Raw genomic sequence first — 14760 nt, forward strand, 5'->3', positions numbered from 1 at the left:
TTAACTTACAGTCCATAACTCAGTTTTAAGTTATGTTCTTCTTTGGCTGTTCCCGCTTGACAGTATGGTTGTAATGTGCTTTGATTAAGGTTCATTTTTGTTGACACTGATGCTCGTTGCTGTAAACGTGGATTTGGAAATAAAGTGGATATTGAAAAAGCGCCTAAGTTTGGTTTGACTCATGACTGTCTAGCTTCATTACTGCACAGAAATGTTCTCATCCAGGCAGTTACTGAATAAACTAACATGGGTAAAACATTCAACCTTGAGCTTTTTAACCCGTTAAGGAGTAGCGTCACACATATGTGATTCTGAACATTCCAACCGACTATTTTCCGATAGACAAAAACTAGATGACAAACGCTATAGTATGGCTTCAAAATTTACAAACAAGTAACACTAGCAGGTAGTAGCATTGCTACGAGTATTATGCTAGGTTGCTAGGTAACGGAAGCTAACTAAAACTAGCTAGCTTCCGTTTTGGAAAAATAACTGTAAGGATGTTCAGGAGAACTTGTCCCTTATGTATCGTTCGTGGTGTGGGTCTGCCTTGGGTCTGTGCATGTGAGGGTGGAACATGTTCGCATCGTGTCATTTCATTTTTGGGTGTTAAAGATCGTGAGACGTCACATGTACAATATAATCCACTTTTATTCAGAGAAGCACAAACGATGTCTGTCGAACTCCACAACCATCCAGAAATAAACAGTTTGTATCTGCTTTCGCTTAAGGAAAAGAAAGTGTTTAATATCCTGTATGTGTCTCGTTTCTATGCAGCCAGGGTCGCTAAGAACCTGAACACCAAACACAGTTAAGAAATCAAAACAAAAGTATTTACAAAATATAATATTCTTTTGTACAAACTATTACATGCTAGGTGATATAGCAGAAGCAGCCACCTTCAGCACAGTGGAAACTCTAAAGTATGAAAATAACTCACGCAACAAAACATGGTGCCAGATGACTCACTATGGTAACACACTGACAAAGAGGGGAGAGGAGAGAGGGGAGGTAGGGCAGAGGAGAGAGGGGTGGTAGGGAGGAGGGGAGAGGAGAGGTAGGGAGGAGGGGAGAGAGGGAAGTGGGATGAGGTAAGGAGAAAAGAAAAGGAGAAAAATGTGCTGCTTGGGCAAGGCTGGGGGTGAAACCATGACTGTAGGAGATTAAAAGAGAGGAGAGTGAAAGAGAGACCGACACACAGGAGACAGACAGAAGAGAGACAGACAGACTGAGGGAGTATGGCTGGAGAGCAGGGAGGGAGACAGACAGGAGACAGACAGACGTTTGACAGCTGAAGGACTGTGACCAGCGGTGCCAGGTCGAGCATCGGGGAAGGGTGTGTGTGTGTGGGGTGTTGAAGGAGGAGGGTGTGTGTGTGTGGGGGGGGGGTGTTGAAGGAGGAGGAGGGTGTGTGGGGGGGCCGGGGGGGGTGTTGGAGGAGGGTGTGGGAGAGGGGGGTCATGTTAGCTACTGAGTTGTCTGAAAGACATCACATGATGAGGAGGGAGGAGCCCTGGAGCATCCTGGTTACGTCTCCACCAATAGCAAGCTGCGCCTACCAAACCCCGCCCACGCCGGTCTAACCTCGTCATGGAGGAAGGAGGTCTGATCTTCTCGTCTGCACCTTCCATCTGTTGGTCTTCCGGTTCCATCTCTCCACCCTGTCCCTCTCCTGATGGATCTAGGCTCTCACCATGACTGGGAAGAAGGGGAACGCTGTCTGAATAGCAAACAGGAGCCGTCATCTCTCCTCCCACGGTGGACCTTCACGGTGGAGGTGGTGGAGGAGGTGGTGGTGGTGGTTGCTCTCTGAGGATGGAGGGGACTACAGGCTTCATTGCGGGGCGTGTCTGTGAGCGTGGCCTGTGGAGGGTTTCTTGCTGCTGGCTTGGTCAGGCGGGGGGAGCGGGGAGGGGAGGGGGGAAGGGGTGCGGCAGGTGGAGGGGCGACGCAGGCTCCGGTAGGGGCGCTCTGCCTCCTCCTCTGGCTCCCGCTCCGGCTCGCCGTCCAGGGGGAAGGAACGCCGTTCCCACGGCAACACCGGTAGGAGCACCTGGACGAGAAGGAAAAGAGATATATATTATTTGTTGTTGTGGAAAAGTCCTGACAACTACGTTGTTACAAGGCAGTAAAAAGTGTTCAGGATGTGGTGTGAGAGAGAGTACCTGGTCCTCGTAGGAGGTGTCGGGCGTGGAGCAGCGCGTGTCGTCGCTGGAGACCAGCCGCTGGGGGTCCCTGGCCCCAAGGGGGTAGGGGGTGAACGCCATGTCTGGGCTGGCCGGGGAGCAGGGGGAGGAGCCATAGTCCTGGAGTGCCTGGAAGTGGGAGGAGTCAGGGGAGGAGGGCTGTGGGGTGGAGGGGGTGGTGCAACACAGCAGGGGGGTGGTGCGGCCGTCCACCGACTTGTAGGACCTGCGGGGGGGGGGGGGGGGCAGGAGAGGAGAAGGGGGGCGACAGGAGAGATGACAGGGAAAGAGGGAAGATCTGTTAACACAAGGCTGACATGAGTAAAAACTAACAGAGCAGAACATGTAGTTTCAGCTTTGCTGAAAGACAGAGGCAGGAGATGAGTCAGAGGTAGATGAAGAGCTCAGAGACGAGACAAAGCAAGAAGAGACAGCAGAAGAAAGAGAGGGAACATTAGGGAGACACACAGCAGGCAGGAAGTGGAGAGTGAAACAGACGTCCAGAGAGAGATTCACACAGACAGACAGAGACAGACAGTGAGACAGACAGACAGTGAGACAGACAGACAGAGACAGACAGTGAGACAGACAGAGACAGACAGTGAGACAGAGACAGACAGAGACAGACAGTGAGACAGACAGTGAGACAGACAGTGAGACAGACAGTGAGACAGACAGACAGAGAGCTGAGTGGTGCGTACCTGCTGCCCCTCCGCTTGGCCACTGTGCTGGTGTTGGTGTTGGTGCTGGAGGAGACAGCGGCCCAGCGGTATCTGGTCCTCTCCTGGTCCTCACAGGGCTGGTGAAGCCTGGAGAACACCTGGTCAGACAGGTCTTCCACCTCTACCCCCTCCTCCTCCTCCTCCTCCACCTCCACCTCCACCTCCCGCTCCTCCAGCCTCTCCGCAGGGGGTCTGGAGCACACGTCCACCTCACGCCAACTGGGGGAACACACCACACAGCTCAGGGCTAGCTCCAGCTGTAGTGTGTGTGTATCTGTGTGTGTGTGTCTGTGTGTGTGTGAGAGGATACGTGTGAGCAAGTGTGATAAAGAGAGAGACATACATATAACCTTGTATCCTAGTAGGCGTAGCTGTAGTATGTGTGTGTGTGTGGTTGTGTGTGTGTGTGTGTGTGTGTGACCTGGGGGTGATGATCTCCTTGTACTGCAGCTTCTCCACCCGTGTGGTTGCAGCCACAGACATGGGGATGACAATGTTGTTGATGTCAAACGAGCTCTCGCCACGGCGACGGCGGGTGGGCTGCTGTTGCTAGGGGGGGGGGGAGATGATGCTGTCAGTCATCACCAACACATCACCACCTCTACAGGGATGCAGCACACACACACACACACAGCCTGCTTACACTGCAGCACACACACACACAGCCTGCTTACACCGCAGCACACACACACACACACGTAGGAGGAGGAGGATGGTCCTCACCAGGGAGCAGCTGAGAGAGAAGGGGCCGGGGGCCTCGAAGGGGGAGGCCAGCTGCCGGGCCAGCGGACTGTAGGCCTGGGGGGCGGCGTGGGTCAGTAGGGGGCTGAGTGTGTGGGGGGGCGCGTGGGAGGAGGTGTGGAGGCCGGGCAGAGATGGGTACGGGCTGCCTGAGTCCATATACAGCTTAGACAGAGCTGGGAAGGAGGGAGAGAGGGAGAGGGAGAGAAAGGGAGGGAGACAAAGGGTGGGAGAGAGAGGTATGGAGAGGGAGAGACAGTAAGAGTGAGAGATATGAATTATGAGAAATCGAGAGGAGAGATGGAGTGGGGCAGCATGGAGAGAGAGGGGGGAAGGGGAGAGTGATAAAGATAGGTTTAAAATACATTTCTCACCGGCAACACATTAATCCAAAATAGACTCCTATAGATGGAGTGACAGAGAGTGAAAGCAAAACAAAAAGGGAGTGAAAGAGAGTGAGAAAGGAGAGAGAGAGGATGAAGAACAGGGGTTCTCACAGTCCATCCTGTCCAGAGAGAGCTCGGGGCGAGGCCTCTTGCGTGGGTGGGGCTTGTCTGTGCTGTGGGCGTGGCTGCGTTCTCCCCGGTAGTGGGGCTGCAGCGAGGAGCCCTGGAGGCTGTGCAGCTGCTGCCTGTGTAGCTTGTCTGACCGGACCCTGGAGTGGGGGCCACCTGAGGGAGGGGGGGAAGCTGTCATGGTTACCTCCTTAACAACACAGAGCATGCTGTCATGGTTACCTCCTTAACAACACAGAGCATGTGGCTGTGGAGGAACAGCTTAGCCTCTCTAACCCGGGCCGGGCCGGGCCAGGGAGAGATGGTGTCTGTGTAGCGTGAGGGTGGGAGATGAGGTACTCACGACCAGAGGAGAGCAGGGAGCTGGTCTTGTGTCTGTTCTTAGAGAAGGAGGAGGTGGAGGAGAAGGAGGAGGTGGAGGAGGAGAGTCTGTGTTTCAGAGACAGCTTCTTCAGGGGCTTCATCTTGTTCAGAGGACGGCTGTTCCACTCCGACTTTAGCAGCCTCTGTAGGTGAAGACCCATGGCCACATCTGGACGGGGGAGGGGGGGGGGGGGGGGGGGGGAGGAGAAGAAAGACTATTGAAACATCCATCTCTAATACACCACGTGATCCAGCCTCCAGCTGGTCTCTCCTGGGTACAGGTGTGGGGTCTACTCTCTCTCTATGAACACATCCCAGCTTGCTGGCTGCTGGCTGGCAGGCTGCTTGCTAGCTGCATGCAGGCTGCTTACCGTCTGAGAGAGAGAGGATAGGGTGCAGGCTGGGGTCCAACTGAGCCAGTCTCTCCAGCAGGGGGCGATCATACAGGCTCTCCGGCCCAGAGGAGGGGGAGGCGGAGGGACGGCCGCCACAGGTCACACACTGAGGGTTGAGCTCACACACACACCAACACACACCCTGACTCTGCACCTGGAGGAGAGGACACAGGTGCTGTGGTGTCAGTGAGGCTGCGCTCAGGTTATCCTGAGGCTGCGCTCAGGTTATCGTGAGGCTGCGCTCAGGTTATCGTGAGGCTGCGCTCAGGTTATCGTGAGGCTGCGCTCAGGTTATCCTGAGCCTGTGCTCAGGTTATCCTGAGGCGGGGCTGACCTTGCGGTGGAGGTTGTTGAGGCTGGAGGGTCTGATGAGGCGTCGTCTTTTGAAGCTGAGGAGAGGGCGTGTGCGGGCCGCAGTACTGCCCTGCTCCTGCAGGGGGAGCTGTGTCTGGCCTCGCTGATCCTCCAGCTGAGCAGAGGAAGAATGAAGGCTGGAGGAGACACAGCTAGTTATTTTGGGAGTCAGGTGGCTGAGCGGTTAGGGAATCGGGATAGTAATCAGAAGGTTGCCGGTTCGATTCCTGTCTGTGAAAAAATGACGTTGTGTCTTTGGGCAAGGCACTTCACCCTACTTGCCTCGGGGGGAATGTCCCTGTACTTACTCTAAGTCGCTCTGGATAAGAGCGTCTGCTAAAATGAATAAATGTAAATTTTGGACGCGGAGATATGGAGACTAACTCCAGCACACAGCCTGCACACCTGTTACTGCACTGTAGGTCTGGTGTACCACGTCATAGCCCCCTGAGTGTTGTCATCTGGGTTAGGAAGGGGTGTGGTGGTCATTTGAATATCATTTTCACTTTCCTACTGTCTGCGCCTGTCCCAGCTCTGCTCACTGGTAAACACTTATATCCCAGCTCATGATCCCAGTGTTGCTAAGTCCTGTCACCAGCTGCTAGTTAAAACACACACACTGTGACACACAGCAGCTGCTTACCACATGGATTGTGTCTACACACACACACACACGCACGCAGAGCACACTATGTACTCACACACACACACGCACAGTGGTTAGTACCTGTTGATGACACCGTTGACCTGCCTCCCGGACACACACCCTTTCCTCGGGCCCGTTTCCATGGAGACTGAGCCGGAACTGCCCGTCCCTGCGTCCAAGCCGCGCTCCTGGAAACAGAGGAAGGCAATTGGCGTGGTTACCATGACAACGTCCCCCCCTCTCCCCCCACCACCATTCTCTCCCTCCCATGTGTGTGTTCCTCCCCCTCTCCCCCGACCACTCTAGAGTAGAAGTGGGGGGGGGGGGGGGGGAGAGAGAGACAGAGACAGACAGAGGGACATGGAGAACGGGAGAGAGAGGAGGCAGGTAGAGAGAGAGAGCTAGTCTTCCAGGGTGCACTGAAGAGGCAGGAGGGTACACACCACTTGGCAGGGCCCAACAAAGACCCCCACTGTCTCTCCACCCCCTCCACCACCTCCTCCAGACCTGCTCTCCCTGCCACTTTGTCTCCACCCCCTCCACCTCCTCCAGACCTGCTCTCCCTGCCACTGTCTCTCCACCCCCTCCACCACCTCCTCCAGACCTGCTCTCCCTGCCACTGTCTCTCCACCCCCTCCACCACCTCCTCCAGACCTGCTCTCCCTGCCACTGTCTCTCCACCCCCTCCACCACCTCCTCCAGACCTGCTCTCCCTGCCACTGTCTCTCCACCCCCTCCACCACCTCCTCCAGACCTGCTCTCCCTGCCACTGTCTCTCCACCCCCTCCACATCCTCTTCCAGACCTGCCAACTAACCTTCTCTTCGCCCCCTCTCTTCTTCCATTCCCCCCTCCTTCTCCATCCTCCTTCCTTCACTCAATCATCCATCCCTACTTCCTCCTTCCCTCCATATGGAGGTCTGGTTTAGTTCACATGTAAACGGGCTACTAAGCTGCCTGGTTCTACCTTCTAGGGTTTAGAGAGCCCATATGGTACAACAGACTGGTTTTAGGTTGGTACTGAAGCCTAGTTTAGTCTAAAACACAGAACCTAGAATCAACACATCTAGTACATCTAGTTGAGGGAGTCAGGTGGCTGAGCGGTTAGGGAGTCGGGCTAGTAATCTGAAGGTTACCGGTTCGATTCCTGGCTCTGCCAAATGACGTTGTGTCCTTGGGCAAGGCACTTCACCCTACTTGCCTCGGGGGGAATGTCCCTGTACTTACTGTAAGTCGCTCTGGATAAGAGCGTCTGCTAAATGACTAAAATGACTAAATGTACATCAATATTGCTTCTAGCCAAGTAGGCTAACTAGCTGAGGTTAACTGACTGAATTACAATGGATAGCAAGATTAGCTACATTTGCCCCAAATAGATTGATGTCTATATCTCATTATGTACAACTTCCAAGTTTTATGGCAAATACTTAATTTGCGACAAAATGTGCAAATGTGGGGGGTCAGATGGCTGAGTGGTTAGGGAATCGGGCTATCAGAAGGTTCCCGGATCTATTCCCGGCTGCGCAAAATGACGTTGTGTCCTTGGGCAAGGCACTTCACCCTACTTGCCTCGGGGAGAATGTCCCTGTACTTACTGTAAGTCGCTCTGGATAAGAGCGTCTGCTAAATGACTAAATGTAAATGTATCTACACTTTAGGAGCTACAGTTAGCTTGTAGCTCATTCAGGGTTCTGTTGCTATGGGTGACCAGAGAAATCTGAACCTCTGTGTTGTGATGATGTAATCAGCCTAGGGCACAACCAGGAAGTGGACCTGACCGCTGATGCGCTTAACTGACATCTTACCTGTGTAACCTGGAAAACAGCAGGCTCCGCCTTCACCTCCCCATCCTCAGCCAATGAGTCGGAGAGCGTGGGGTCCCCCAGCAAGATGGAGCCCTGTGATAGGTCAGAATCATGGTTAGCAAGAGATATGCTGAGAGGATTGGCTGCTTGCTGGGTTGAGGGGGGAGGTGGAGAGGAACTCGGTCAGGTTGCATGAGGGGGACAAAGTTTGGGAAGGATGAGCTGTTTGTGTGTGTGTGTCTATCACCTCTCCAGTAATGTAAAGACTTCAATGTTGCCAGGGCAACGATGAGGAAGGGTAGTGTTACCTTGACAACCTACAGCAGTGTTGTGGACAGTGTTCTAGTGGCCTATTTTGTAATAGATGTTAGGTCTTCTTGAGCTTTGTGTGTGTGTGTGTGGACCTTGCTGATGCGTAGGTGTGTGTGTGTGTGTGTGTAGACCTCGCTGATGCGTAGGTGTGTGTGTGGACCTTGCTGATGCGTAGGTGTGTGTGTGTGCGTGGGTGTGTGTGTGTGTAGACCTCGCTGATGCGTAGGTGTGTGTGTGGGCCTTGCTGATGCGTAGGTGTGTGTGTGTGTGTGGGTGTGTGTGTGTGTAGACCTTGCTGATGCGTAGGTGTGTGTGTGTGCGTGTGTAGACCTTGCTGATGCGTAGGTGTGTGTGTGTGTACCTTGCTGAGACGTAGCTGGCGGTAGATGTCCGTGTGCTGTCTGATGCGGTACTCCAGGTCGGACACGTGGGCCTGCAGCCAGCTCCAGTGGCTGGTGATGGAGGCTCTCTCCAGAGCGTAGCGGCCCTCTGCACGGCGCCACCTGCGCGCGCACACACACACACACACACACACACACACAGGGAGTTAGACAAACAACACCTGACTGGTACACAAAACATCTCTGATCTCTGCCTCACAGACACACACCAAACACACACACACACACACACACACACACACAGGGAGTTAGACAAACAACACCTGACTGGTACACAAAACATCTCTGATCTCTGCCTCACAGACACACACCAAACACACACACACACACACAACTCAGCAAGGCACACACACAAAGGCAGCTGCGCCTCAGTAAGGTAGATACACAGCTCCCTCCCAGATGATGTGTGTGTGAGTGAGATGAAGAAGGGTAGAAGTCTCAGATATCAGAAGAGAGAGAGGGTGAAGGGCAGGGTTAGAGATGGAGGGAAGAGACTGAGGGGTAGAGAGAGAGCAGCTTTGTTCTACAAAGGCAGGATTACATAACCTGCTCTGTCCTAAAGATACACACTCCTCTCCTCCCCTCTTTCCCCCGTCCTCCACCACCTCCCCTCCCCTTCCCTCCCATCTCCTCTCCTCTCCCTTAAGAGCTGCATCCATCCTCCTTCACTTTTCTAAGATTGTCCCTCTATTCGGTAGGCAGATGCATAATGAATAGATCTCTGCCTCTAACCAGACTCTTTCCAGCCAGACATTTTCCACATGGAGGAGAGGAGGGAGGGGGGAGGGAGGGGGGAGAACAGGAGGGAGGTGGGGGAGGGGGAGGCCGTGAGCAGCTGCAGTACTAGCCAGAGCCAGCCGGGGCAGCAGAGAGAGGAGAGGGAGAAGAGCAGGGTAGTAGGTCACATCATACGCACGCATGCACACAGACTACAGACAGAGGACTGCATTATATTGTGCGTGTGTGCATGTTCGTGTGTGTGTATATATACACACACTTTGACCTTGAAAAAAATGCCTTGTCTAACTCATTGCCACACCTGTCTTTCCTGTTCTCACCCAGGAGTTGCAGCTGATGTAGTTGGTGTGTGTGTAGTTGGTGTGTGTGGTGTTTGTGGGTGTGTTTTCAGAGCGAGTGGAAATCTTACTTGACAGTAAACAGAGGGACCCCCAAATGATGTCTAGCTGCAGCCAACCCAGATACCCACATACAGCAATGTGTCTCTTCCACCACCACCACTCTCTCTCTCCCCCAGTCTCTCCCCCCCCAGTCTCTCTCACCCTCCCTCTCTCCCTCCCTCAGTCTCTCTCTGTCTCTCCCCCCCAGTCTCTCTCTCTCTCAGTCTCTCTCTGTCTCCCCCCCCCAGTCTCTCTCTGTCTCCCCCCCCCAGTCTCTCTCTGTCTCCCCCCCCCAGTCTCTCTCTCTCTCCCCCCAGTCTCTCTCTCTCTCCCCCCAGTCTCTCTCTCTCTGTCTCTCTCCCTCCCTCAGTTTCTCTCTGTCTCTCTCCCCCCAGTCTCTCTCTCTCTCCCCCCAGTCTCTCTCTCTCTCCCCCCAGTCTCTCTCTCTGTGTGTGTCTCTCTCTCAAACAGCAAGGCACCTCAAACAGGCATATACACAAGCAAACAGGAAGTGAGAGAGCAGTGAAGTCAGCAACAGAACAGCCTCCCAGGAAGTCACACACACACACGCGAGGAGGAGACCCTTGTGCCCTTTTCAGACCACATCAGCACCAAAACACATGCTGCTTCAGAGAGCAGGGCAGAGGGGAGGGAGGGAGGAGGAGCAGGGGAACAGCAGGGGGCCAGGAGGAGAGAGACGGGGGAGATGGAGACAGAGAGAGACAGGGAAAGAGCGAGATGGAGACAGACAAAGAGAGAATAAGAGGGGTCAAGAAAAGAGGGAAAAGATTCTAGAGAAGGTGAGAGAAAGAGGCCTGAGAGAGAGAGAGAGAGAGAGAGAGAGAGAGAGAGAGAGAGAGAGAGAGAGAGCTGAGAGAGAGGGCTGTGAGAGAGAGGGCTGAGAGAGAGGGCTGAGAGAGAGGGCTGAGAGAGAGAGGGCTGAGAGAGAGAGGGCTGAGAGAGAGGTCTGAGAGAGAGAGGCCTGAGAGAGAGAGGGCTGAGAGAGAGGCCTGAGAGAGAGAGGCATGAGAGAGAGAGGCCTGAGAGAGAGAGGCCTGAGAGAGAGAGGGCTGAGAGAGAGAGGGCTGAGAGAGAGAGGGCTGAGAGAGAGAGGGCTGAGAGAGAGAGGGCTGAGAGAGAGGGCTGAGAGAGAGAGGGCTGAGAGAGAGAGGGCTGAGAGAGAGAGAGAGGCCTGGCTCACACCTGCGTTCAAGTTGCACCTCCAGATGAAACTCAAGTGACTTCCCCTATTCTTTAATGTAATGAAACACATACATCATCCTTGTTTGCTAAGATCAATGGTGTTGTTGACTTGCATGAAGCAATGTCTGAAACAACCAAAAGAGGCTTGGTCAATACAATTTTGCCTGTTGTCTGTTTGCATGTTTGCCTTTGTCGCACCTGAAGACTTGGTATGTCACCTGAGGGCGTCATCCTGGGTAACCAGAGGACAGCAGCTGTCTTCAGTCCCTCAGCGTGGCCCAGAACACACTGGCGCACACAGCCCACACCACCTACGGATTCCATGTGAACGACTGTTTCTCGATGCTTGTGCATGGTGCTTTCACACCTGTACCTCGCCCTGCCCTGCCCCCCGGAGACCCTGTACCTCGCCCTGCCCCCCGGAGACCCTGTACCTCGCCCTGCCCCCCGGAGACCCTGTACCTCGCCCTGCCCCCCGGAGACCCTGTACCTCGCCCTGCCCCCCGGAGACCCTGTACCTCGCCCTGCCCCCCGGAGACCCTGTACCTCGCCCTGCCCCCCGGAGACCCTGTACCTCGCCCTGCCCCCCGGAGACCCTGTACCTCGCCCTGCCCCCCGGAGACCCTGTACCTCGCCCTGCCCCCCGGAGACCCTGTACCTCGCCCTGCCCCCCGGAGACCCTGTACCTCGCCCTGCCCCCCGGAGACCCTGTACCTCGCCCTGCCCTGCCCCCCGGAGACCCTGTACCTCGCCCTGCCCCCCGGAGACCTCAAGGACAAACATGGCTTTCCACGAGCGCAAACACACTTCATCTCAGACCTGGGGGCAGGCCACGCCCCTGGGGGCAGGCCACGCCCCTGGGGGCAGGCCACGCCCCTGGGGGCAGGCCACGCCCCTGGGGGCAGGCCACGCCCCTGGGGGCAGGCCACGCCCCTGGGGGCAGGCCACGCCCCTGGAGGCAGGCCACACCCCTGGAGGCAGGGCACACCCATGGAGGCAGGCCAGGGCGACAGAGCAGGTCTTCTGGGCATGTCTGTTCCTGTCCTGCTGCCAACATGGCAACCTGCTGAATCACCCGGGACGATCGTTTACTGAGCCCTCATCCTTCTCTCATCAGAAACGACACGTTACAAAAAAGGTCAGATTCTCCGTGGATCCACTGAGCTCTGAGGGCTAATCCACTCTGACCGACTCAGCATTCCATGAAGTTCCAGAAATCCCATCGCCCGTGGCAACACTGAAGGGAAAGCGAGGGGGGGGGGGGGAGAGACGGAGAGCAGAAGGAGCTGTGTGTGTAGTCTGTGGGTGGGGTCTGAAGAACAAAGGGTTTGATGTTGTGAGAAAAAGCCACATCCCTCCCCCTCAGTCACATGACCAGACTCCATGGTGCTGCAAAGAGAGAGAGAGGGAGGGAGGGAGGGGTGGGAGAGCTGTGTAAGTCTAAAATGAATAGAGGAGTTGAGAGGCTGGTGAAAATACTGCTGAAACTAGAGAGGGAGACTAGTGTGAGAGAGGCTAGTGTGAGAGAGGCTAGTGTGATCAAGCAAGGGTGGTGAAACTAGAGGAGAGGGCAGATTGAGGGAGGGAGGGAGGCAGAGGAGGAAGGGGGGTGAGTCTGGGAAGGGCCTGCATCTCACTTCCTCTTCCTCCTGGAAAATCACTGACAGCAGTCAACTGTCCTACTCAGTTGAGACCAGTACAACACCAGCAGGTTGCCATAGCAGCAGTAGAGACCAGTACAACACCAGCAAGTTACCATAGCAGCAGTAGAGACCAGTACAACACCAGCAGGCTGCTATAGCAGCAGTTGAGACCAGTACAAAACCAGCAGGTTGCCATAGCAGCAGTAGAGACCAGTACAAAACCAGCAGGTTGCCATAGCAGCAGTAGAGACCAGTACAACACCAGCAGGTTGCCATAGCAGCAGTAGAGACCAGTACAACACCAGCAGGTTACCATAGCAGCAGTAGAGACCAGTACAACCCCAGCAGGTTGCCATAGCAGCAGTAGAGACCAGTACAACACCAGCAGGTTACCATAGCAGAAGTGGAGACCAGAACAACACCAGCAGGTTGCCATAGCAGCAGTAGAGACCAGTACCACACCAGAAGGTTACCATAGCAGCAGTAGAGACCAGTACCACACCAGAAGGTTGCCATAGTAGCAGTATATACCAGTACAACACAAGCAGGTTGCCATAGTAGCAGTAGATACCAGTACAACACCAGCAGGTTGCCATAGCAGCGCTGTGAGCAGCAGGCTGTAAGAAGCTGTGTGTGGTCATGGTGATGGAGCTGATATGATGACAGCGCCGGGTGGTAGAGAGAGGCTAGTGTGATCAAGCAAGGGTGGTGAAACTAGAGGAGAGGGCAGATCGAGGGAGGGAGGGAGGCAGAGGAGGAAGGGGGGGTGAGTCTGGGAAGGGCCTGCATCTCACTTCCTCTTCCTCCTGGAAAATCACTGGCAGCAGTCAACTGTCCTACTCAGTTGAGACCAGTACAACACCAGCAGGTTGCCTTAGCAGCAGTAGAGACCAGTACAACACCAGCAAGTTACCATAGCAGCAGTAGAGACCAGTACAACACCAGCAGGTTGCTATAGCAGCAGTAGAGACCTGTACCACACCAGCAGGTTGCCATAGCAGCAGTTGAGACCAGTACAAAACCAGCAGGTTGCCATAGCAGCAGTAGAGACCAGTACAACACCAGCAGGTTGCCATAGCAGCAGTAGAGACCAGTACAACCCCAGCAGGTTGCCATAGCAGCAGTAGAGACCAGTACAACACCAGCAGGTTACCATAGCAGCAGTAGAGACCAGTACAATACCAGCAGGTTACCATAGCAGAAGTGGAGACCAGAACAACACCAGCAGGTTGCCATAGCAGCAGTAGAGACCAGTACCACACCAGAAGGTTACCATAGCAGCAGTAGAGACCAGTACCACACCAGAAGGTTGCCATAGTAGCAGTATATACCAGTACAACACAAGCAGGTTGCCATAGTAGCAGTAGATACCAGTACAACACCAGCAGGTTGCCATAGCAGCGCTGTGAGCAGCAGGCTGTAAGAAGCTGTGTGTGGTCATGGTGATGGAGCTGATATGATGACAGCGCCGGGTGGTAGGGAGGCCGGGGGAGTGGCCTGCCTGGCCAGGAAGCCACTCCCCCCCTACATAGGACATGATCCAGGATGGAGCAGGAGAATGAGAACCATCTGTAGGCTTTACATTGGCTCAGTCTCCATCAAGGAACACACACCAGCACAATAACATGTCCTGCTGGAGGACACTGGTAGACAGGACCTGCAGCAGACACAGGCTCATCTACACAACACACACACACCAACCAGACAACCTGACACACACACAACTTGGTCTGTCAGCAGTCTTCCACCATGTTGCTTCTCGTCAGTGAGACACATGGACAACGCACAATGAACTGATGCCACGTTCAGTGACCTCCCCCCTCCCCCTCCTCAACACCCCCTCCCCCTCCCCCCAGTAGTAGCCTGGTTTGGTAGATAAGGCAGTGCAAACTGTAACAAATGTACCCCATCTTCTGTGTGTGTGTGTGTGTGTGTCACACATGGTCCTATACGGTTGCACCACAGATAACAAACCTGATTCAACATTCTGGAGTGACCAACTGCCAACCGCCACCCGACCCCCCTTGTAGGAACCAGCTCCTAAATGTGCTCACTGTGGTGTGTTCATACGCTGTGAGCGACTGGGCCCTCTAATCTGTCGTAGTCTTAATCTCCAGACTGATTAGGGCCTCGTGTTAAATTACAGCCGTGTCTGTTAGTGATCCATCTGTTGAGGTAAACAATGACAATAACAATACCTACATGCTACCATCTAGTAAATAACAATACCTACATGCTACCATCTGGTAAACAAAACCCAGGATCGCACCATGGTGGTATATCATCCTCATCTAGGCCTACAACAACTAAACCTACAAACTCTAGCTGAAACCAGCCATGGTCCTACAGGCTGCAGG

The 14760-nt window shown here is 54.4% G+C and overlaps 1 protein-coding gene across 3 annotated transcripts in view; it reads right to left on the minus strand.

Moving 5' to 3' along the window:
- Positions 1-633: 633 nt before the first annotated feature.
- kansl1b (KAT8 regulatory NSL complex subunit 1b) overlaps positions 634-14760 on the minus strand; it is a 24135-nt gene continuing 10008 nt past the window's right edge. For 2 of the 3 annotated variants that reach the window (XM_062455381.1, XM_062455380.1), the window contains exons 3-14: positions 8400-8541; positions 7727-7819; positions 6004-6110; positions 5257-5413; positions 4899-5076; positions 4508-4696; positions 4147-4320; positions 3632-3825; positions 3330-3457; positions 2888-3127; positions 2166-2412; positions 634-2053 (exon numbers count right to left, since the gene is read on the minus strand). In XM_062455381.1, the coding sequence (XP_062311365.1) occupies positions 1835-2053; positions 2166-2412; positions 2888-3127; positions 3330-3457; positions 3632-3825; positions 4147-4320; positions 4508-4696; positions 4899-5076; positions 5257-5413; positions 6004-6110; positions 7727-7819; positions 8400-8541 (2068 nt within the window). In that variant the 3' untranslated portion in view covers positions 634-1834. The remainder of the gene's footprint in view (positions 2054-2165; positions 2413-2887; positions 3128-3329; positions 3458-3631; positions 3826-4146; positions 4321-4507; positions 4697-4898; positions 5077-5256; positions 5414-6003; positions 6111-7726; positions 7820-8399; positions 8542-14760) is intronic. The other variant, XM_062455382.1, reaches the window with a different exon arrangement.

Source organism: Osmerus eperlanus, unplaced genomic scaffold, assembly GCF_963692335.1.
Source record: "Osmerus eperlanus unplaced genomic scaffold, fOsmEpe2.1 SCAFFOLD_133, whole genome shotgun sequence".
Taxonomy (NCBI): Eukaryota; Metazoa; Chordata; class Actinopteri; order Osmeriformes; family Osmeridae; genus Osmerus; species Osmerus eperlanus.